We start from the raw sequence: 25,119 nt of genomic DNA, 5'->3' as shown, positions 1-25,119 counted from the left end.
AAGAGTGCTGGAGTGGATTGCCATTTCCATCGAACCCGGGTCTCCCGCATTGTAGGCAGACGCTTTACTGTCTGAGCCACCAGGGAAGCCCAACATAGTTTGCTTCTGTATCTATACTCTTTTTTTTTTTTTGTATCTATACTCTTCAAGTGAAATTGTTTCTTGTACCAAAACTGAAGTTGTAAAAAGGCCAGATAGCCTAAATTTGAATCCTGACCCCAGGACTTACTAGTTAAGTAAATTATGGTAAATTAATTCATTTGAGCCTCATCTGTAAAATGGAGGTAATTTTAGTTACCTAATAGGATTAATAAAAGACTTATGTCTAAAAGCATGTAATAAAGTAGACATTTATAGTACTTTCAAATATAGAATGAAGCCAAGACAGTTAAAAAATTAATTAGGCAATATTGTTTGTATGGAGTTGTCCCCAGCCTTGAGTTATAAAAGGTCTTTCTTTAGAAATGACTAGGTCTAGAGTATCTGGTAGAAGTTTCTGTTGGCCATGGGATTATTTATAACATTTTATAAATTTGAAACAATTGGGATACCAGAATGGGGAGAAAAAGAAAAATAACCAACTTTGTTTTTGGAGAAGTCCATTAAGTTTTTTCTGATAATATTTTATATAGTGTTTTTATAACTTAAAATTTTTATGTAAGATTCTTTAAAGCTTCATCTCTATAATATTTTGGATACCCAAAAGGAAACTCAGGGTTGACCAACATTTTGGGGAGATTATGTACCTAATAGTGAGAATGGAAATTCATATTATTTGCAACTTTAAGTCTTAACGTTCTTTCTACTTCAGCATGGTGTTTCCTTGATAGCAGTTGTTTTTCTGAAGCAGTTGTACATTTCAGAATCTCTAGGGATGGGGCCCAGATATATATAATCCTTTTTTTTTTTTTCCCTGTGTTGAGATGGAATACAAACCCAAGTAATTTTGGTGCCCACTTCTTTGATAAAATCATTGCTGTCTTCCTGGTTTAATTCTTCTTTTCCAGTATCAGTATCTCTAAATTAATGCACAGACCACGTGAATAAATCAAAGAATTTGACTGATAAGCAGTACACTGACTCGAGATGTCAGGTTGAACATTGACAACACTTTTGGAAAAGCAACATAAATTTAATTTCATGTTCACAATCTTGAGTATCTCTCCCCTGATCAGTGCTGTGGAGAGGGGGATTACACAAGCAAACCATGGTAGTTAAGTCTGTGTTCCCTTCTCTGCTTTCCTCATTTTAATTTTGGTTGGTTAGTCTGCCCTTAAGATATTCTAGTCCTAAAACATTGATTCCTTATTTTTTGAGATGGTTTTTTCATGAATGTTTTCAGTTGACTGGTTAAAGACTTTTAATAATCTTTTCCCAGCTTAAATGCACTTCAGTCTCCTGGATTTAATAGTATTTCTAGGCTCTAATTAACTCTGCATGTGTCTCATTGCTAAGCTGAAAAATTCTCTTTTAATGAAAATAGAATGTCATAATGGGGTAGGACAGGCGAATACTGTAGAAAACCTCCAGATGTTGCATAATGAATTTTCAAAAATGAAAAATGCTTTCAAATATATAAAGACAGATTCTATTGGAAATAAGTCTTTCAAATTTGAAAATTAAGTATTTGTTACTTGAGGCAATAACTGTGAGGTTTTGCAGTGAGAGTGAACTCGGAGTGACTTATCAAAATGCAGTTGAGCAGTGGCTGTAGCGTGTTAACAGCTTTTAATTTTCTGAGCAGGTATCATTTCATTAGAAGCCATTTACATTGGGTATTGGGCTGCTTCTGCATTGAAATTAATGTGTTTGGAATGTTCTTGTATGTACAGGTATACCTTTCTTAACATAGAGAATATAGTTGTGCGTATTTTTTATTACTTGGGCTTAGAGACCTTTGATTAAAATAACTGATGTTAATATTTCATTGTAAATTGAAGTAAAAAGATTTTTTTAACTTAGTAACTGCAAAGCATATCATCATATTCTTAAAATATATATTATTCTGTTAATTATATGAATATTGGATTTGTCTTTGTTGCACTGTAAATAAATTTTCTTGTAAGCAGGATAGCCAAGGCCTTTTAAGATACTAAAATTTTCCCAACTCAAAGATTTTTAACACCTGTTGCAATTAATGAGAGTTGGTAGTCATAGGTCTGCATAAAAGGATTGTAAGACATTTGTATTTGTGTGAACAATGAATTTGGAAGCTTGCAGCTAGTGGATTTCTACTTACTTTTATTTGGTGCTGAGAATATGTTACAGAGATTTAGATGGAAAAAATGTGACAATACATTTTATTTTTTAAAAGCTGGTCTAATTTATGTTAATTGAGTTTTTGGTTCATTTATACTTAAATCTAGATGTGTTGTTAATGTATTCTAGAAGGTAGAAAATTTTACACCCTAGTCCATCAAATCTAAGACATACTTTTAAAAAATAAATTGTACAGTTCTGAAAAAGGTGTATCTTAAAATTGATTTATATCACAGTTTAGTGGGAGCATTTTTTACTCACTCAGTGAAATATAAAACCCATGGTGCATTTTTATATAATGTCTTATGCTTGATAAAAAGAAATGGTTAATTTTTTGAAGTTAGTTGTGAGATGTAGATTCATTTTACGACATGGTTATCCCTGTGGTGGAAAAAAAAAAATCTTAAGTGGTGAGAATATACATTCATTTGGAATTACACAATTGTACAGTGATCTTCTAGTGTTTCCTTCAGATCTTTTTCTCTTTGTTTTCATTGCTGTCATCCTCATGTCAAATGGCAAAACTAAAAAAGTTAGTAACAAGTTTGATGTCCTTTTACTCAAGGGAAAACAGTCCGTAGACTGGGGTCTACAATACCTAGCAAGCACCTCCTCAGGGGATTTAGGGTAAGAGTGACTTTTATGGGGTCTTAAAAGAGGCACTGCAGAAATAGGACGTGATTGGCTAGAAAGATGGGACTTTCCTTATAAAACTAGAAGGTCTTATTTTCCAGGACAAGGTAGGCTAGCTAAAGCTGAATTGGACAGTTGTGGTTGATGTTGGGTTTCTTGAGAGTGAGATAATTTCTATAGTGCAGGCTGACTTAACATACAGGTTTGTCATGTCGTCTGAGCCACTGGGATGGCTTTTATGAGTTCTGATATAGCAGTTAACATTAGCTGGGTGCTTTCCACTAAACTGGTTCCCTGTTTGTGGAAAGCTATTCAGAACAATAAAGGAAAACCAGATCAAGAGGAGGAACAAAGAATTGGGGTTGCACTTGAGGGCAGGGCAGTGGTTAGGACTTCAGGGCTCAAGAAAGAAACTTGAGAAGACTCTTGTTCAGTTGCCACGTTGTGGCCGACTCTTAGAAACCCCATGAACTGTAGCATACCAGGCTCCTCTGTCCTCTGCTATCTCCCCGAGTTTGCTCACATTCATGTCCGTTGAGTCAGTGACGCCATCCAGCCATCTCATCCTCTGCCACCCCTTTCTCCTTTGCCTTCAGTCTTTCTCAGCATCAGGGGCTTTTCCAGTGAGTCAACTCTTCATATCAGGTGGCTGAAGTATTAGAGCTTCAGTGTCAGTCCTTCCAGTGAATATTCAGGACTGATTTCCTTTAGGATGGACTGGTTTGATCTCCTTGTACTCCAAGGGACTCTCAAGAGTCTTCTCCAGCACCAAGTTCAGAAGCATCAATTCTTCAGTGCTTAGCTTTCTTTATGGTCCAACTGTCACATCTGTGCATGACTACTGGAAAAGCCATGGCTTTGATTATATGGACCTTAGTCGGCAAAGTGATGTCTCTACTCTTTAATACACTGTCTAGTTTTGTCATACCTGTGGGCTTCCCTGGTGGCTCAGATGGTAAAGAATCTGCCTGCAATGCAGGAGGCCCGGCTTCGATCCCTGAGTTGGGAAGATCTCCTGGAGAAGGAAATGGCAACCCACTCCAGTATTCTTGCCTGGAGAATCCTATGGACAGAGAAACCTGGTGGGCTATACAGTCCATGGGGTTGCAAAAGAGTCAGACAGGACTGAGCAACTAACACTTTCAGTTTCACTTTTCTTCAAAGAGCAAACATCTTTTATTTTCATGGCTGCAGTCACCATCCGCAGTGATTTTAGAGCCCAAGAAAATAAAATCTGTCATTGCTTCCACTTTTTCCCCTTTTATTTGCCATGAAGTGATGGGAACAGATGCCATGGTTTTAGTTCTCTTAATGCTGAGTTTTAAGCCCGCTTTTTCACTCCTCTCTTTCACCCTCAAAAGGCTCTTTATTTCCTCTTCACTTTGTGCCATTAGAGTGATATCATCTGCATATCTGAGGTTGTTGATATTTCTCCCACAGTCTTGATCCCAGCTCGTGCTTTATCCAGCCTGGCATCTTGCATGATGTACTCTGCATATGTTAAAAATAGGCAGGGTGACAGCATACAGCCTTGACATAGTCCTTTTCCAATTTTGAACCACTGAGTTGTTCCGTAACGGCTCTGACTATTGTTTCTTGACCTACACACAGATTTCTCCGGAGACAGGTAAGGTGGACTGGTATTCCCGTCTTTTTAAGAATTTTGTGCAGTTTTTGTGATCCACACAGTCAAAAGCTTTAGCATAGTCAATGAAGCAGAAGTAAATGTTTTTCTGGAACTCCTGAATATCTGAAAGTTCTCGGTTCACATGCTGCTGAAGCCTAGCTTGAAGGATTTTGAGCATTACCTTGCTTGTATATGAAATGAGCTAAATTGCATGGCAGTTTGAACATTCTTTGGCCTTGGAATGTAAACTGACACTTTTCCAGCCCCGTAGCCACTGCTGAGTTTTCCAAATTTGCTGACATATTGAATGCAGCACTTTTACAGTATCATCTTTTAGGATTTTAAATAGCTCAACTGGAATTCTGTCACCTCCACCAAGTTTGTTTGTAGGAGTGCTTCCTAAAGGCTCACTTGATGTCACACTCCAGTATGTCCAGCTGTAGGTGAGTGGCCACACCATCGTAATTATTCAGGTCATTAAGACCTTTTTTGTATAGTTCTTCTCTGTATTCTTGCCACCTCTTCTTAATCTCTTAGGTCCCTTCATCTGTTAGGTCCTTGCCATTTCTGTCCATTGCATGCAATGTTCCTTTGTTATCACCAGTTTTCTTGAAGAGGTCTCTAGTCTTTCCCATCCTATTGTTTTCTTCTATTTCTTTGCATAGTTCGTGTAAGAAGGCCTTCTTATCTCTCCTTGCTATTGTCTGAAATTCTGCATTCAGTTAGGTATATCTTTCCCTTTCTCCCTTTTCACTTTTCTTCTTTCCTCAGCTGTTTAAGTCTCCTCAGACAACCATTTTGCCTTCTTGCATTTCTTTTTCTTTGGGTTGGTTTTGGTCACCCCCTTCATTACAGTGTTACAAACCTCTGTCCATAGTTCTTCAGTCACTGTCTACCAGATCTAATCCCTTGAATCTGTTTGTCACTTCCACTGTATAATCATAAGGGATTTGATGTTTGTCATATTTGAATGACAGTGGTTTTCCCACTTTCTTCAATTTAAGTCTGAATTTTGCAATAAGAAGCTCATGATCTGAGCCACGGTCAGCTCCATCTTGTTTTAATTGACTGTAAAGTGCTTCGACTGCACAGAACATAGGCTGATTTCAGAATTGACAACTCAGTGCTGCCCATGTGTAGAACTATCTCCTGTGTTGTTGGAAAAGGGTGTCTGTTACGACCAGCGTGTTCTCTTGACAAAACTGTTAGCCTTTGCCTTGTCTGTTTTGTCTTCCAAGGCGAAACATGCCTGTTGTTCTGGCTATCTCTTGACTTAATACATTGCGTCCCAATCCCAGATGATGAAAAGGACATCTTTTTTTGGTGTTAGTTCCAGAAGGTATTGTAGGTCTTTATAGGGGGGTGTTAATTAGCATTTTTCCATTTACCCGGTTCCACTTGCCGAAAACTCTTTTTCTGGTTAAATCTTTGATGTGATGTATTAGTTTGTGAGCTACCCAGTAGTTAGCTAAAATTGCCTCGGTCATATTCCCTAAATTCTGAGAGCATAGACCTTCTTACCAAGGCCTCTCCTTTTGCTGTGGAAGTTGCCCTCTTGCCCTCTCTAGCCTAATGGGTAAATCATCTGCTAGTACCTTCCTTTCTACAGACCAAACAGAGCTGTATTTCCTCTTAATGTGCTGTCTCAAAATGAATCACTAAAGGGGAAACTATTTATAGAATGGATTTTTGTAAAAGGAACTATTGGGAAACTTACCTACATTGGTCTGTGTTAAGCATTTAGGGAGAGATTAATGCAGCTTTTACCTTTTAGCTTGTTTGAGTTTTATTTCCAAAGCAGTAATTTATCTATTTGTGATATAAATTTATATTGCATGTTCCTGCTTTTGCTTTCTGTTCTCTAAACTTAAGTTTCTCCATATTCTAAAGTAATGGCATGTTTTAGTTATTCCTTGTTTAAAAAGAGTCACAAAGCATATACTAATATACTTTTAGGCAGAATCCTTTTAAAAATTAAAATTTAATGTTAAAATATGTTAAATTTTCAGTATACAACATAAATTGAGAAAACCTTTCAAAAAGGTTTTTCAAACCTTTTTGTTTGTTTGTTTGCTTTTCTTTCTCTTTTTTTCAAAAGGAAACTTTGCTTTATAAAGGGTTTCACCACAGTAGTATTTGTGTTTAAAATACCCTGCAGGGCCTTTTGCAAGTGAATCTAATTGGTGTCTGGGATAAACTTCCCGTAGTTGCAGAAAAGGATTAAGAATTGTTGAGCCCAGTGTCTGAAATCCTCATTTCTAAAAATCCCTTTCAGAATCTACACAGAAGCTTTGATCTCCCTCGTTTTGTATGTTCTTGAATTAAGCATATTTTTTTAAAGTCCTGTATTCAAGGTGATTTCTTTAACTTATGAAATTTTGTTACTTTAGAATTTTGAAAATTATAATAGTATTTTAATGTTTTTTCTGCCATGTTACACTCTCTATACTTTTTGACCTAGCTTGGTGGTGGTTTAGTCTCTCGGTTGTGTCCAACTCTTTGTGATGCCGTAGACTGTAGCCCATCAGGCTCCTCTCCTTTGTCCGTGGGATTTCCCAGCAAGAATACTGGAGTGGGTTGCCATTTCCTTCTCCAGGGGATCTTCCTGACTCAGGGGTCATACCCAGATCCCCTGAATTGCAGGCAGTCTCCTGCATTGCAGTCAGATTCCTTACTGACTGAACCACCAGGGAAGGATCTTTGCTGCTAAGTCGTTTCAGTCGTGTCCAACTCTGTGCGACCCCATAGACAGCAGCCCACCAGGCTCCCCCATCCCTGGGATTCTCCAGGCAAGAACACTGGAGTGGATTGCCATTTCCTTCTCCAATGCATGAAAGTGAAAAGTGAAAGTGAAGTCACTCAGTCGTGTCTGACTCTCAGTGACCCCATGGACTGCAGCCTACCGGGCTCCTCCATCCATGGGATTTCCCAGGCAAGAGTACTAGAGTGGGTTGCCATTGCCTTCTCTGGAAGGATCTTTGGGCACGAGATTAATATTGGTTAGTAGGATGAATTCTAAATTACAAATAACAGACTTACTGATAAAATCTTATAGCAAAGTTGTTTGCGAGTTGGAAGATTGTATACTGTGTTTGTATTAACTGTAATGCCTCAGTGAAATCTAAATGAAATTCAGAGACACTGTAAGTAAAGGTAAACATTGTTTAGTGAATTACAAACAGTATTTCAAATATAGGTGCTGAATTTTATGTGCTTCTGACAAAAATATGCCAGACACCACTCTGTATAAGTTAGCATTCACATAATTCTTTCAGTTCTATTGTCCTAAATGCATTTTCTTTTTTCTCAGAGGACGTACTGAGTAAAGATGCTGGGGAATGTGCAATATGCCTTGAAGAACTGCAGCAGGGAGATACTATAGCACGACTGCCTTGTCTATGCATATATCATAAAGGGTGAGTTTATTTTTATGTTAGCCAAATTGATATTGGACTAAAAGACTTTTCTCAAAGTTTCAAATTTTGTAGTTAGGGATGAAAGGTTTCTTCTTCATTGAAACTCCCTTCCCCCATTTCTTTAAAAAAAATAAAAAAGGCCTTTTTTCCCTTGTTGGTAATAAAAATCTGCATCTCAAAGTCTACCATTTGTTAAGCTTTACTATGACCCAGGTATTGTCCATAGCTTCTTGAATAGGTTATCTTATGTAAGCATTATAGCAGTCTCATTGTACCATTGAGGAAATAAGCTGGGGGGCATGGTCACATGGCTAGTAATAAATGAAAGAACTGAGATTCCAGCCATGTCTGTTTGACTCCAAAGCCCATCTGGTTTCTGATAAAGTGTTTCGGTTTTAGGGCAACAAGGAAAATTTTGATTTAAGATGATTTAAAGTAAACTACAAAAAGAACAGAAAACTATAACTTTAAAAGCAATAGTGGAAATAACCTGGAATTTTATATAAAAGCAGGGTGTGGAGGTTGGAGAAAATAGTGAATAGTACCAAAACAAAGGGGCAAAAATAAATCCAATATCAGGAATTATAATAAATCCAAATGGTCAAACTAACCAGGTGAAAACAAATGAAAAGGTTGGAATATACTGTTGATGAGCAGCACACTTAAACATAAGGGTACAGAACAATATGGACATAAAGGGATAGAAGACTATATCCAGGCAAATATTAAATAAATAAAACTGACAAAGCTAAATTAATACTGGAGAAAATTAACTTTATTGAAAAAAGTATTACTAGTATTATATGATGATCCATGAATGAAGTTGCTCAGTCGTGTCTGACTCTTTGAGACCCCCATAGACTGTAGCCCACCAGGCTCCTCCATCCATGGGATTTTCTACGCAAGAATACTAGAGTGGGTTGCCATTTCCTTCTCCAGGGGATCTTTCCGACCTGGGGATCGAACCCGGGTCTCCCGCATTGTGGGCATACACTTTACTGTCTGAGCCACTGGGGAATCCCTCCATTATCATTATCAATCCCTCCATATCATTATATGATGATAATAGTATATAAAAACTCCATTCTTTCCTGCATCAAAGAACACAGTCTCAAAGTAAAATATTTGTAGAATGGTCAGAAAAAATTGAGAAATCATGGTAATTGAAAATTTGAATATACTTCTCATTGAGTCAAACAGGCGTACACATAACTAGTTAAGACCTAGAAAAATTGAGCAATACAGTGAACAGATTTGATCTAATGAGTATTAATGGGTCTGTCTACACTCAGCAATTTAGAGAATACATTTTCTTTCCAGGGACATACAAAATATTATAGAAATTGGTCATGTGCTAGGCCACAAGGCAGATCTTAGTAAACCACAAAAAGCTGGTACCATACAGAAAGCTGTTCTGTTCTCTGAGCACAGTTAGATGTCAATGACAAAAGATAAATGATCTTCACAAATACTCTTAAGTAACTTATAGATCAAAGAAGAAATCATAATAGAACTTAGAAAATATTCTGAATAATAATGAAAACCTTTTCAGCATTTTTCTAGAGTGATCCTTGCAAGATTTGTGTTACTGTGGAGAGAAAGACTGGAAATCAATAGTCCAAGTTTTTAACTGAATTAGAAAATTGATAGGATAAACAGAAAGGAAACAAAGATCAGAGAAGAAAAAATTGAATGAAAAAATTACACACTAGAATAGAGACTAACAAAGTCAAAAGTTGATTATTTGAAAAGAATAATAAAATAGGTTAGCCACTGGCAAGATTGTGTCTAGAAGGAAAAAATAAACAGTGTTGGAATGAAAAGGAACACATAACTTTAGATATAACAGGAATTAAAATAGTTGGAAAATTCTGTGAAAAATTTATACTTTTCACCTAAAAATTTTAAAACAGGTAATTTCCTTAGAAATATAATATTGTCCAAAATGACTGGAAAAGAAATAGGAAATCCAAATAAAGTAGTAACTATCCTAAGTAGTTATTAAGACTAACCCCCAAAAGTAACAAATATTTTTTAAAAAGCCGAAACAAAAACTAAAGACAGGCCTACCATGACAGTTTGACAACAAGTTTACCGTGTAGCCAAAACATTGTATGGGCTTCCGTGATGGCTCAGTGGTAAAGAATCTGACTATAATGCAGGAGACGCCGGATCTGTCCCTAGGTTGGGAAGTTCCCCTGGAGAAGGAAATGGCAACCCACTCTAGTATTTCTTGCGTGGGAAACCCCATGGACAGAGGAGTCAGGAGGAGGAAGGGGGCGACAGGATGAGATGGTTGGATGGCATCACTGACTTAATGGACATGAATTTGAGCAAGCTTCAGGAATTGGTGATGGACAGGGAATCCTGGCGTGCTGCAGGGTCACAAAGAGTCAAACATGACTTAGCAACTAAACAGCAACAACAAAACACTGTGTTAATAATCATAAATTCCTCCAAAAAGTAGATAATGATGGAAGGTTCTCCCACTTATTTTATGAGTATGGTATATACTTGATACCCATATCAGACAAGAATAGTATAAGAAAGAAAACTAAAAGACACTCTCATTTATGAACATAAATGTAAAATCTGAAAACATAGTAGCAAACCAGGTTCATCAGTATATATGTAAAATAAAACCTCTTGACCAAATTGGATTTATGTTATTAATAGTGATGTAAAAACACTATATGATTAGAAAATTTGTGTTTATAATTTACCACATTAGCAAAGGAAGAAGACTATATTAATTTAATAAACTCTATTTACTATTAATTTAAAATCAAAAGCAAAAAATAAGAGATAATATGTTAAAATTAATAAGAATTTATCTAGGTTGTCTGATAGGAGCTCAACATATGAAATCAGTTGCATTCATATCCCAGTAAAAATAAAAAATATATATATATATAACTTTTTTAGGATAATAAACTTAATAGCAACAGAAACTGTAACAGGAATAAGATTTATTAAGAATAAATCGTACAAAAAGATATTCAAGATTTTAAAACATTCCTCGAAGATATTATAGAAGGTCTAAAATAAATATGTGGCATACGATTTTGTGGATGGGAAAACTTAATATCATAAAGATGTCACTGCCCCCAAATCTATGTAGTTAATACTATTTCAATCAAATCTCAACTAGTTTTTTCAGATAGCTTGACAAGTTGTTTCTTACATATATATGGACAAAAGAGCAAAGAGTCAGGAATAGTCAAGACAATCATGAAGAAGTAAGTGATGCTGGGTGGTGGTGATGGGGTACTTATCCTATACAGATTCACTGTAAGACTCTTAATTAAGGTGGTGTGGAAAGAATAGAGACAAGTAACTAGAAAAGAATAGAGTCCATAAACACCCATGCATATAAAATGGAGATTCAGCATTGCATGGAGGTAAAGAACATGGCCAGTACTCCAATACTTGGTCACCTGATGTGAAGAACTGACTCACTGGAAAAGACCCTGATGCTGGGAAAGATTGAAGGCAGGAGGAGAAGGGGGCAACAGGATGAGATGGTTGGATGGCATCACTGACTTGATGGACATGAATTTGAGCAAGCTTCAGGAATTGGTGATAGACAGGGAATCCTGGCGTGCTGCAGTCCATGGAGTTGCAAAGAGTCAGACAGGACTGAGCGACTGAACTGAACTGAAAGAACATGGACTGTTCAGAGTCAAGATTCCTAAAATTTGAATCCCAGCCCCTCTGCTAATTCATTGTGTCATCTTGGTCAAGTTACTTCCTGTGCCTTAATCTGTAAAATGAAGCACTGGTATTAACTTCGTAGAGTAGTTCTGAGGTTTTAAATGAGTTAATTTTAGAAAGTGTTAGCAAATAATAGATGCTATATAAGTGTTTAACATGAATAAATGGAAAAATTGGTTTACCAAGGTGTTATTACAGTATAGTAAAGATAATAAGGAATAAACTATTCATTGAATGGCACTGGAATCAGTTATTGACATGAAAAACTAATTGAATCTCTATTTTACTTTTGAAATAAGAATTAATTCTAGATTAACTGCCTATGGAAACTAAAGTGTTGGAAAGAATATAGAGAGATGTTCTTAACCTCATGGCAAGGAATTATTTTGGGGCCAAGATAACCTCTCCACAAAAAGTTAAAAAGAAAAGTTGAAGTATTTGACTACAGTAAAATTCAGAACTGTTTTTTGAATCACGAAAAGGAGTACATCAAGGCTGTGTATTGTCACTCTGCTTATTTAACTTATATGCAGAGTACATCATGAGAAACGCTGGACTGGAAGAAACACAAGCTGGAGTCAAGATTGCTGGGAGAAATATCAAGAACCTCAGATATGCAGATGACACCACCCTTATGGCAGAAAGTGAAGAGGAACTAAAAAGCCTCTTGATGAAAGTGAAAGTGGAGAGCGAAAAAGTTGGCTTAAAGCTCAACATTCAGAAGACGAAGATCATGGCATCCGGTCCCATCACTTCATGGGAAATAGATGGGGAAACAGTGGAAACAGTGTCAGACTTTATTTTTTTGGGCTCCAAAATCACTGCAGATGGTGACTGCAGCCATGAAATTAAAAGACGCTTATTCCTTGGAAGGAAAGTTATGACCAACCTAGATAGCATATTGAAAAGCAGAGACATTACTTTGCCAACAAGGGTCCGTCTAGTCAAGGCTATGGTTCTTCCAGTGGTCATGTATGGATGTGAGAGTTGGACTGTGAAGAAGGCTGAGTGCCGAAGAATTGATGCCTTTGAACTGTGGTGTTGGAGAAGACTCTTGAGAGTCCCTTGGACTGCAAGGAGATCCAACCAGTCCATCCTAAAGATCAGCCCTGGGATTTCTTTGGAAGGAATGATGCTAAAGCTGAAACTCCAGTACTTTGGCCACCTCAAGCGAAGAGTTAACTCATCAGAAAAGACTCTGATGGTGGGAGGGATTGGGGGCAGGAGGAGAAGGAGACGACAGAGGATGAGATGGCTGGATGGCATCACGGACTCGATGGACGTGAGTCTGAGTGAACTCCGGGAGTTGGTGATAAACAGGGAGGCCTGGTGTGCTGAGATTCATGGGGTCACGAAGAGTCGGACACAACTGAGCGACTGAACTGAACTCACCTATAAAAAATTTAAAAACTAGATGTCAGTATGTTTTCAGTACGTATAACAAAGGTTTGATATGTAAAACATGGATGCAGTACTATATGTTATTTTGGAATACATACATACAGTTTTAGAGTACAGGAGAGTGATTTCCTGCTGGATCTTGGGAGGGGAATATAATGTTTTAAATAACATGGGTTCATAGCAGTTTATCTAAGAAGGGGGGATTTTAAATGCCTTCTTTGTCTACATGAACTAAAATCGCATGGTTATAAAATAGGAAGTACCCATTTTAGATCACAGAACTGTACATTCAGATGTACTGAGAATTGTTAACGCATCTGGCGTATTTTGTTCAGTTCTCAGTATTTTGTTGTTAAGAGGCATTCTCGTAGACCAGAAGTGAGTCAAACAGCAAGTTGAAAACAGTGTCATAAGTCAAATGGGCATATTTATTTAGACAGCAAAAGTCTTAATGGCAACAAATTGTTTTAAAATATTTGTAAGAATATCGTGTGGATGGGATCTTCTTTTTACCTTCTTTCCTTTTAAATTTATCTATTGGTTTTACCTATCAAACCAACCTGTGAGGATGGATAACTATTAATTTTGCCCTTCAGCATATTAGTCAAGCCATCTGGCTTTGTGGCATATATTAATTTGCACTGTTAACTGTGAGAATGTTTGACACTTTAAAAGCAATCTGCTTGGGTAATTTCCTAGCTGTTGGGCAAGTTACTTAAGTTCTTAAGGCCTTGAGTTTATCGTTAGAACTTTCTGCATAGAACTTTCTGTTCTATGTCTGTTTTATCTAGTAGAGTAGCCACTAGCCATGTGGTTGTTGAGTGCTTGAAATGTGGCTAGTGTGACTAAGCAAGTGGATTTTTCTTTAATTTTAATGAATTTAAATAGCCATATGTGGCTCGTGGCTTACTGCATTGAACAATGCCGATCTATAATGATAATTATATATGCACCCTGATATTTAACTTCCTATCATTTTGTAAGATAGTTTATAAATGGATGATGGTATATTTATTTGTATCTGTACATGTATTGTCAGAAGAAAAGGACAGAATTAGGTTTTCAATACTCCCATATAAATATAGTCTTTTAAAATGTAATATATAGTATTGTCAAGAATTAAAGTTTAAAAGCTTGATTTGTGGTTGACATTTGCATAAATTTGAACAACTATTTTGGAGACATATATCTATCCAGATTTGGCCTTTAACTTTGAATATCGGTCAAGTGGTAGTTCTTCAGGTTCTCTTTTGGGAATGGTGGTTCTGTTTAAACCTTAAAGTACTTTATAGCATAATTTTGGAAAGATTTATTTCCTTCTTAGAATAATCAGAATGTAATAAAAATATCCTTTTACTTATATATGCCAAATATTGTTAAAAATATCAAATTCTTTTTCTATAGAGATATTAATATCAATAAGCATTTTTATTATAACTATTATATAGATAATTAAACATGTTTCAATTTTTCTTTTTTTTTCTTTTCTAGCTGCATAGATGAATGGTTTGAAGTAAATAGATCTTGTCCTGAGCACCCTTCAGACTAAGCATCACCTTCCTGTCTTATAGGTAATTTTCCCTTTTTTAAAAAAATGGCTTTTTAAACTGTTACCTGAGTCATCCATTCTCAACCACCGTTTTTATTCATTGATTTAGTCACTGAGGTGTGTATGTGTTCCAGACATTGTATTAGGCTGCTGTATAGAAAACTCACGTGAAAAGTTACACAGAAACAACTTTCTTGATTTCCTGAAGAGAATCATGTATTAAGTAAACTCTACAATTTTGGTACTTTAAGGCACTTTAACTTATTTTAGTTTAATGCTTTCAAAAACACCATGAACTACTATCCTGACCCCATTTTACCGATGAGAAACCCAAGGGTCAGAGTAAATAAGTTCCATAACATTAAGAAGCGTGTTGTCCCAACAATCCAAGGTTATATAGTTAGCAACAGAATCAAATTCCACACTCTTCTTCTAACTTCCCAGGTATGTTTTTTAGGTAATGCAATATATTATAGTTCTTCAGTCATAATTAGTTAACATTTATATTGCGTTATTATATTAAAAATCAGAGACATTACTTTGCCAACAAAGGTCCGTCTAGTCAAGGCTATGGTTTTTCCGGTAGTCATGTATGGATGTGAGAGTTGGACTATAAAGAAAGCTGAGCGCCGAAGAATTGATGCTTTTGAACTGTGGTGTTGGAGAAGACTTGAGAGTCCCTAGGACTGCAAGGAGATCCAACCAGTCCATCGTAAAGGAGATCAGTCCTAGGGGTTCATTGGAGGGACTGATGTTGAAGCTGAAACTCCAATACCTGATGCAGAGAGCTGACTCATTAGAAAAGACCCTGATGCCGGGAAAGATTGAGGGTAGGAGGAGAAGGGGACGACAGAGGATGATATGGTTGGATGGCATCACCGACACAATGGACATGGGTGTGGGTGGACTCCGGGAGTTGGTGATGGACAGGGAGGCCTGGTGTGCTTCGGTTCATGGGGTCGCAAAGAGTCGGACATGACTGAACATCTGAACTGATTATGTACCAGGCATTGATCTAAACATTTTACATCTGTTAATAACTCATCTAATTGTTATAACAATTCTTTGAGCTCAGTACTCTTAACTACTCCCATAATGCAGATGAGGAAACTAAGTTTTAGAGAGGGTAAGAAACTTGACTTGTCAAGGTCACAGGGCTAGTTCCTTAGTAGAGCTGGGAATTGAACCCAAAGATTGTGTTGTCTGCTGTTTTGCTGTTATTAGTGAGAACATTTTCTTCAGAAAGCTGTTTTTATAGTCATTCATTCAGTTTTATCTTTCACTTGTGTATCCTATCTACACAGTAGACAGAAGAAAAGAATTCTTAAACTAGATACAGAATTTGTATTGCACTGTTGACATAGCTTATTCATGATTCTGCATTTTCTGAAAATGTATAGTGAATTGAATGAAAACCTCAAAACCTCACTTGTGTATTCTTTTTTTTGAGTTCCATGAAGTGAATTGAATGACATCATTTAGCTTTGAAATGTTAATTGCTAACTTCATTTGTATGAAAAGCTTTTTATTTGTATCACTTCAGAATGGTATAAAGTATTGTGTTTTACATGAAAGCAGAATATTTTAGCCAATCTTGAAATTGTTTTGGAAGGAGTTACTGCCTCTGTGTTCAGAGGCTCAAGGTAGTCACAGAACCATCTTTTCTGAATGTCTGTGATCGCAGGCAGGAAACTAGAGCAGATAGTATCCTAAGTTCTAGTTCTGTGCTGTCCCCCCAACTTCCTTTTATTTCAGTAACTCCTGGTCTTAAATATGAAGTGTTGTGATAATAAACACATTCGAGGAATTCTGTTGTTCTTAATGAGGATCATTTAATAGCGACAGATTAGAATATTGACAAAGGAGATTTGAGGTAACTTAATAACAGCTATTGCAGCTGGAATAAGAGCTGCACCTTTGAGACCTCTGTATTAATTAATAACAGTAGGGTTACACATGTGAAATATGAAGTCCTGGCTGAACTATCAGCTTTTGAACCTTTTCACTATGAGTTGATTCAGATCATACCTTGACACATTTAAGTATGAGTTGGAATTAGGTTACTGTATAAGATAAGGTGATGGGAGTGATATTTTGAGGATGCATGCATGTATACTTTTATCTCACTTTGTTAAAGGGATTTTGAAGAGGAAGATGCTTTGGAACGTCTTCAGTGTCACCTTACATCTGGGTCACTAAAATAAAGCTATGGTTAAATTATAGAAGCTTTTTAAGAGAAGTACTAACACCAGTGCTAATAGAATGAAATATAGTATTTTATGGACCAAAAACAATATGTCTAAGTCTTTCACCCATAGGTAAAATTTGTCTTTTTAGTCAATAAACTTTTTTGTGTGTAAGTGGAGTCTTATGATATAAAATCTGTTATTACCTGGTCTAATCAGCTAAATCTTTGTTTTAGTGTCACAGTGAGCTTATGGGGTGTATGGGAACATGGCATCTCATCTTATGGGCAACATCGTGTGTGTTGGTTTTAAACAGCATTTCAGTTTCCTTACCCTGTGTATCAGTGTTATCTTCTATCTTCTTTAGTTTTTTTTTTTTTTTTTTTCCCCCAATGTGGAACCTGGGTTTGGATGTGAATCGATGGAATCTGTCTCTATGGGTCTTTTCAAATGATGAGTCATTTCTAAGAATATATATACATGGGATTTCTCAACTCATATTTTATCTTTGTTCTGACTGCCTTTGTCAAATGATGAATCCTCCTGTCTCTTTAGCTGTCCTAGATTAAAAGTGTATGGGTTTGAAGAGGATTCGGTGTTAAAACTTTTTTTTTTTTAAGGCAACATGTACTGATACTCTTCAGCATATGAATTTAGTAGTCAGCCTAAAATAGAGATACATGAATATCTAAGGTCTTGATTAGTTTGGAAATAATTTACTACTCTTAATTTGAGATTTTGAGCAACTTGGAAAAGGATTAATGAATTGTGCATATGTGTATGTGTTTGTACTTTCTGTACTCTATTGTAGTCTTTATTGTGGAGGGGGAAGGACTGTTTTGGGGGGTTTTTTGGGTAACATTTTTAAGCTTTAATTTGTTCTTTGGTGTCCTTGATTTTTTCTTTTGCAGAACATAGATTTTATCAGCTTTTTAAAATGCTAAGTGTATGAAAATTTACAGTCTAAAGCAATGTTCATGGGGAAATAGGTGTTTAATTTTGATTTGTGTTACTATCACGGACCATTGCTTAAGCTGAATGTATTTGCTTTTACACAGGTTTCCTTGACTTCAAGATGCTTGAAAAACCAAGAGGATACGAAGATCTGTCTCTGGAAAAACAAAAACAAAATGCAGGCACACTCAGCCAGATATCTAAGTTCTGTGAGACTCAATAATGCAGAGATGGACAATCATATAGGAAAAAAATCCTGCTGGAGAGAGGACAATTGCCACAGAACTCAGTGTACCAGACATGCATATAAAGGACACACAGGGATTTTGAAAATGCTGCACATCCCTTAGTAGTCATCTACATAGGTAATACTGGTGAACATTTTGTATGCAGACGCCAAAGTTAACTGATTTACAAGTTGATTTTCTTTTTATTAAGTTCTCTAGGGCTGCACAACTACTTGTGTTTGATTTGTTTTGGTTTTTAGTTTGGGGACCCTTTATTTTCCCAACATGATGTTCCTGCATTCATCAGCTCTTAAATTGAAGACCACGTAATTTACTTCTTAAAAATTAAAGTCTTAAATGTGAAACCAAGAAATGTAATCAAGCAGTAAAACATTCTCTGAATGTAGACCATGATCTCAAGTTCTTCGATTTTTTTCTCCCCCGAGAGTAGAAAATAGGCTTCTACATAGGAAAGCTACAGTATATTACTATTTTAAATTAAAGGTTTAACATTATCAGGATGCAGTCCAAAGAATAAAAAATCAAGTTACATATTATATTCTAATTAATAAAATCTAGGATTATCTACTGAATTGCAATTTATTAAATATGTTATTTCCTTTTTAAATAAAACTGCTCAACAGGTAATCAGCAATGAATCATCTTGCAGCTATGCAACTTAAAAAAAAAATTACCAATTTTAAGTGCTGCCAGCTATAATAACTTTGTTTTAACGGGTATTTTTATGTGTTCTTTTCATGTAATGTGCTTTGCATCTCCAGGCAGTTTTCCTACATTTAGGTAAAATGTTTAGCAGGTTGTAATACTTTAATAACTTATGAAAAGGGTAAAATAAAATTTTCTTGAGTGGAACTTGGAATAATTTGAGGGACATTTTTATATACTTTTAAAAATCAGAATTTAATTGGGATGCCAGATTTATAGCAATTTGCATCTTTAATTTTCCAGATAATCTGGAGTTTAGCATTTGATAAATGATTTTTTAAAGCAGACATGAAGATTTTGTTAATTTATAATTTATTAATGTGTTATTACTATAATTAAAATGTTAGAGAGTTTTAAATTCAGTCTTGTATAGAAAGAAATGTATTAAGCAAAATTATGTGAATAAATATTCCCACAAAATACATCTGAATGGTTACAAAGTACTGGAAGAGAGCTATCAGGGCTGCAACAATGAATGTCTTTTTTTTTTTTTTTTAGTATCAAAAATACCAATTCATAAATTTCATGTTTTCAACATAGGGAAAATGTTATCAGAGGACGATTTAAGCAGTGCACTTTACTCAGAATAATTAAGAGTTACACAGTACTGTTTCCTTCTTTTAAGCTTTCTTTAATGTATTTAAGTATTTGCTTTTCTTTTTTACTGCTGCTCTTATCCTTCTCGATTTTCTTCCCTTGTTCTGTTGCTTCTGTTTCATATTTTTTTTTAAGGGCACGTGCAGGAGCAACTGCTGCTACCCAGAAAAATTTGTGTGTTATAAACAATTTTTAAAAAGAGTTTTTAATTGTCATTTGTGTGATTGTAGAGCAGATAACATTTTCCCTAAAGTTATGCTGTGAAATGCCTTCTGTTATGGTGCAGTTGATTAAGGAATCCTAAACCTCCATTGTGACAAGCTGACAGCACAGTTTCATAGGTGCTTTTTTAACCAGTTGTGGAAAATATTCTTCAAGGAAAATATTCTCTTCTTAAATGTTTTGTTATCATGAAATCTTAATATGAATGCATTTTAGTTCACATTTTCAGTTTTGTAAGTTCTCCCTCTCTTGCTCTCGCGTGCGTGCTCTCTTAATCTGTCACTCACTCACACACACCCACACACACACACAGAGCAAGAAGAACCTCTTAGAATGTGAATGATTTTTTTTTTCTACTGGTATGTTGTCATGGTAAGAATTACTTTGTACTCCATTCTTAAAGGAAAAGATGTACTATAGCTGTGGTAGCTAGCTGTTGATATTTTCTTGGAAGTTGATTTTCTGGTATAATTTACTCATTGACTTTTAAAGTTTATTGGCCTAAATTCCCTTTTCCTTCTTTATCCAGTACCATACTCTCGCAGTCTCATTCACTTAGCCTTTGTTTGTCACAAGGTTCTGTGCTGCAGCTCCTACAATAGAAGCTCCTGTGGTTGAAAGGAAAGTTCACTGTTTGCCAGTGTCGAGTGCCACTTGATATTTGTTTAGAACAGTATTTACTTATTAATAAATCTGTTCATAGTGATCCCTTTTTGTTAAAATTTACAAAAAGTAGCATTTTTTTTACCTTTAAATTCAGTCTCCATCAGTGACTTCTTAAAAAGAAGAATCTAGAAATTGAAAAAATTTTAAAGCCCAAATGCTCCAGTTTTTATTTAAAGTCATCTGGAAAATATTATAAGTAATATTGTGCATAATGTCACTTATAATATTTATAAATTTATATAAAGATACCGAATAAAATCACATTAGATGTTTAAGTGTGTAGCTGAAACTGCTGACAGCTGAATATTATGGAGACAAAATAAAGATTGAAACCCTAGTTATCAAGTTGGTTCTAGTTTTCTAGAAACTTTGTAAATACTTGTTTTTAAGTTAGGTGTATAGAAAGCAGTATATTCTGAAATTTCACTTTAGTGCCACTCTTCGTTTTAATGGGTTTATTGCCAATTTTGACTCATGCTGATCTGATTTTTTTTTTCCCCCAGAATGTATAAAAGAGTGTAAGGATGTATATGAGTACAATTATTCTGTCTTCTTTTGGCTCTTTCCCAGAGAAATAAACTAAGAATAATCTTAATCTGTATTTCAGATCTGGTCCTAAATCAGATATAGAGTGCGTTTTAAGAGTAATGTTTGTGATTGAAATATAGATAATGGTTTCTCTAACTCATTTTTTTTGTAGTAGCCAAAGCAACTAAAAAGTCACGTTGTTAACTGTTGGATACTGTGTAGGTTTTGATTGATTCTTAGTGCAAGTTTTCTATTTCTTTTAAATATTATACAGTTATTTCAGTTTTTACCTACTAAACAGTCTACTGGAATGTAGCCCCGAAATGCCTGAGCGAGCATATTTGCAGTATGTATCTTGACTTAATGAAAATACCAGATTTTTTTCAAAGTTTAGTTTGCTTTCTAAATTTGGATTTAGTGGAGTTTAAAAGCAGTTGTTTAACATTACAGCAAGACACAAGGATATTCGTTTAGTTGAAAAAGGACTTTAATGTAAATATTACCTAATTTAATTTACTAACAGAATTGAAGAAGGGAAATTACATTTGAACAAAACATGAAACATTTTTAAAATTCAAGAATAATTGACTTAACCATCTGATTGACATCCATGTTATTATACATTGATATTAATAGTCATCTTACATTTCCACAGAGAAAGTTTCCAGGTAAGTCAGATTATTAAGAATTTTATAAAAGTGCATAGAGATACATATTGCTCTAAATACAGTACAACCTGTTAGTTGCAGGAAGCTTTTCAGTTCATTTGGGCTATTTTCTTGCATTCTGATTTATCTTGAGGTTAACTCAGAACATACTGACAGTGGATGGTTAAATGTGACGTGTCCCTTGTTCATGTACAGATATTTTCTAAGTTTAAAAAAAAAATCTAGCATGCCAGTGTTTTGTCTTTGGCCCATTCCCCTTTATTTCTGAAGTATGTAACTTCTGATCTTTTTCTTTGCTGTATTATGAGAAATATTATGGTAGTTACATCATCTGTGTTATTGTCCCCTTTTCTTCTCTACCCAGATTTTTTCATTCTGAAACTCAGTTGTTACTTGATTTATATGTATATGTATATAGGAAATTGCTACTTAGTATAGTAGTGATCCTTATTCAGGAACAGCTGGTAAAAATTTTTATGTAATAATAGATAATACTTGACTTCCCTGGTGGCTTAGCTGGTAAAGAATCTGTCTGCAATGTGGGAGACCTGGGTTCGATTCCTGGGTTGGGAAGATCCCCTGGAGAAGGGAATGGCAACCCACTCCAGTATTCTGACCTGGAGAATTGCATGGACTGTATAGTCCATGGGGTTGCAAAGAGTCAGACATGACTGAGCAACTTTCACTAGACAGTACTACAAATAAACCATATTCTATGAATGCTCTGCTTAAGCTAGGGATATTCTTTTCAAATCACAGAATTCCTGTATTGAATCAGAAATACCTTGTCTTTTAAGTTGTCTGATTCTCTATGGAAAGTAAAAGACATCAAAGAAAATCAGATTTGATAATGTTTAGTTTTAGTCAAAAATGCAACATTACTATACTTAGGGGAGACCAATAGCTAATAAGATAAATTGTTGGTTGCTTGTTGCTTGCATGGCATAAACTCACATCCCAGAAAGAAATGAAATTTTAAAAAGTGATATTATAGTATCTGTTAACCAGCTTTGTGGTTCTTAACTCTGCTTTGGACTGTGTGGCATCTTCCAGGATTGCAAGTCTTATAATCAGAAGTGACTAATTTCTTCTGTCACTAGATTCTCATGACTTCCTTTTTCATTTAGTATGCTGAGATTGGTAAGTACTAATGATTTCTGTTTATAAACTTAAAGAGTTCTCTGGGCAACCTGTTACCAGTGAATCTGGTGCCAGCATCTTGAAAAGGTTCTGTTGTTAGTCAAAAGCATTTTGAGCATCTGTGTGCATTTAATACAATTAGCAGATCCTATAGAGAGATACAAGAGATTTGGGGATTTGATGATGATATTGATCTCCATTACATTTTATTGCTTTGTAATGACTGTGTGAGTTTCCTTATTTGAAAATCATGATAATAATGAATATTTACCTCTACTGCTCTAGAGGTTCATGGTTTCCTCAGCTCTTCTGTAATACTTTTTAATTTCCTCTGTTAGGGTTTTCCTGGTATCAAAAACATCAATCACAAGAAATAGAGAAAATGTTTTGGGAACAACTTGTATGCTGTAAAGTGGAACAATTCATTATTAATATTTTAATAAATAAGACTTCCAAATGATCTTGCCCAATTATCCCACTATTGAGAAGTAGAAAATAAGAGAAGAATTCTTTCAGGGAACTTTGTGTCATATCCACCTAATGTCTAGAAGTTGATAATACATTACAATAAAACAGAATTATCTGAATTCTGAAAGGTTACCATGAATTAACTTATGTCACAATTTTCTTTATTTTTGTATACTCATTGCCACAAAAATTGAATAAAATATTAAAATTCTGCAATAGCTTAAGAAGCAACTGTTTGTAGTGGTAGTGGACAAAGAGGCCTTTCTTCACTACTGTAACCATAAGGAAAGAGACGTACTGTGAAATTTGTAATGTAAAACCTACTTTGTAAATTTGTAATTGAAATGTGATTGGAGAGCTATTATATTTTAGGGAGGGATGATGGTCTGCCACTGCACAATCATAACTTAAAATGTAGATTGTATTTTAGTAACATTCCATTATGTTTTTAAAAGGAGAGTAATTAATCTTTTGAAGCACAGTTTTCATGATGGAAGAGGTATTGAATTTTTTAGCATAGTGGTTAACAACATGGATTTTGGAGCCACAGTGCCTAGTTTTGCCATCTTCTTAATGTTGGCAATACACTTTTCTGTGCCTCGCTTTTGCCTATAAAAACAGGTAATACTACTGCCTACCTCAAGGTTGTTGGAGGATTAAATGGAAAGTACGTGTATGCACCAGACAGAGTAAGCACTTAATAATGTTAGTAGTTTTTATAAATAAAAATATTTTTGCCCATCTGTGAATAAATTTTGTTATTCTCTTCATTCATGAAGTATAGGAGTAATTCATAGACCTTGATTTAAGAAACGTAAGTGTAATAGAGGACAGGGTGGATTCTGATCTTCCCTCTTGCTGAAATCTGAAGATTATTTCAGCAGTTACATATTAAGCACTACTTGGTTCTGTGGACTGTTAGGGAACTAAGAATATAGAAATGAAGAATAACTGATCTGCAGGAATTTAATCTTTAGTATGTGATGCAGATAAGTAAACAAACATATAATAAGGAGTAAAGGCTCTTGTGGAGGTAGGGAGAAGGGCCATTAAGCTCAGACTAGGCAAGAGAATCACCTTAAGTCTTTAAGAAGAAATAGATCATAGCTCTAGGGTATATGGATTAAAAGGAAATGGGAAGCAGGAGGTTGGGAAGAGTATTCTCAGGCAGAAAACATAGCACATAGAATCATAACCCTCTTGGACATTTGCTGTGTCTAGAGAGGTAAGCAGGTGACAAATATCGAAGGGATGTATGTGCCAAACTAAGATTGAAGGATTTTTAGCAGGAAAAACACAATCAGATCCACCCGTCAGATTAGAGAGGAATGAGACTAGTGGCAGACATGTTGGAAAGTTTATATTAATTCAGGCAAGATGATGAGCAAAACTAAAGCAATGATAATAGAGCAAAAATGGAAGAGCTTAAAAGATGTAAAGAGTAGAATTAACTCATCTTGGTAGTCACTTAGATGTAAAGGATGACAGGTAAGACCAAGACAACTCCCAGCTAGTACTTTTCCCACATCTTGAAGGGTGGAATCTTAAGGACAGAATATCTTTCCCTTGGGAAAGCCAATTATGCTGAAGAATCTGCTGGAGAACCAGAGATAAAGAGCACCAGTTCCGACCTGCAGGATCTTAAATGAGAGAGTCTTGAGAGAACCAGACAGGAACAGCTGGTGTGTGTGTGTGTGTCTGTTTTTAGTGTTTAGGGAGCATCTAGACAAAAATGTGGCCAACGCTATTACAAGTATATGGTAAGTGGGCTTCACTGAACTAGGTTATCGACATCTAGGTTGGGTGACTTGGACTCCTCCACCACTAATCTTCCCCTTAACCTCAGATACCTGTTGGAGTAGGGCCATGCTTTCCTAGGTGTGTTTAGTGAAATCCTGAGACACACACTGAAGCCTTCTTGAAGTTTTCTCTTTGAGTCATTTGTCCCTTACCCTTTCTGTGTACCAGTCTTCTACTCTTGGAAGAAGAGTATTTTTAGAAATAGACAGGAAGGATGAATCCTGCTGTCCTAATGGATGCTGCTGTTGGGATGAGTAGGTTAGGCTGTGCAAGAGGACCAGAAGAGGACCAGTTCCCGGAAGACTGTGGAGTGCTGCTGGCTGCATTTTGATCTTTAT

The 25,119-nt window shown here is 35.7% G+C and overlaps 1 protein-coding gene across 2 annotated transcripts in view; it reads left to right on the top strand.

Annotated features, from left to right (window-relative positions):
- Positions 1 to 23,636, top strand: part of ZNRF2 (zinc and ring finger 2) — a 92,567-nt gene extending 68,931 nt beyond the window's left edge. For both annotated transcript variants that reach the window (XR_005724330.1, XM_040259701.1), the window contains 3 exons: positions 7,830 to 7,935; positions 14,542 to 14,621; positions 17,844 to 23,636. Coding sequence is in view for 1 of the 2 variants with exons in the window: in XM_040259701.1 (XP_040115635.1) it covers positions 7,830 to 7,935; positions 14,542 to 14,599 (164 nt within the window). In the remaining variant the exon portion in view is untranslated. The remainder of the gene's footprint in view (positions 1 to 7,829; positions 7,936 to 14,541; positions 14,622 to 17,843) is intronic.
- The last annotated feature ends 1,483 nt before the right edge of the window (positions 23,637 to 25,119 follow it).

This window comes from Oryx dammah, unplaced genomic scaffold (genome assembly GCF_014754425.2).
Source record: "Oryx dammah isolate SB20612 unplaced genomic scaffold, SCBI_Odam_1.1 HiC_scaffold_18, whole genome shotgun sequence".
In the NCBI taxonomy this organism is placed as follows: Eukaryota; Metazoa; Chordata; class Mammalia; order Artiodactyla; family Bovidae; genus Oryx; species Oryx dammah.
The sequence above is the reverse complement of the archived record's forward strand: the minus strand, read 5'-3'. Positions and strand labels throughout refer to the sequence as shown.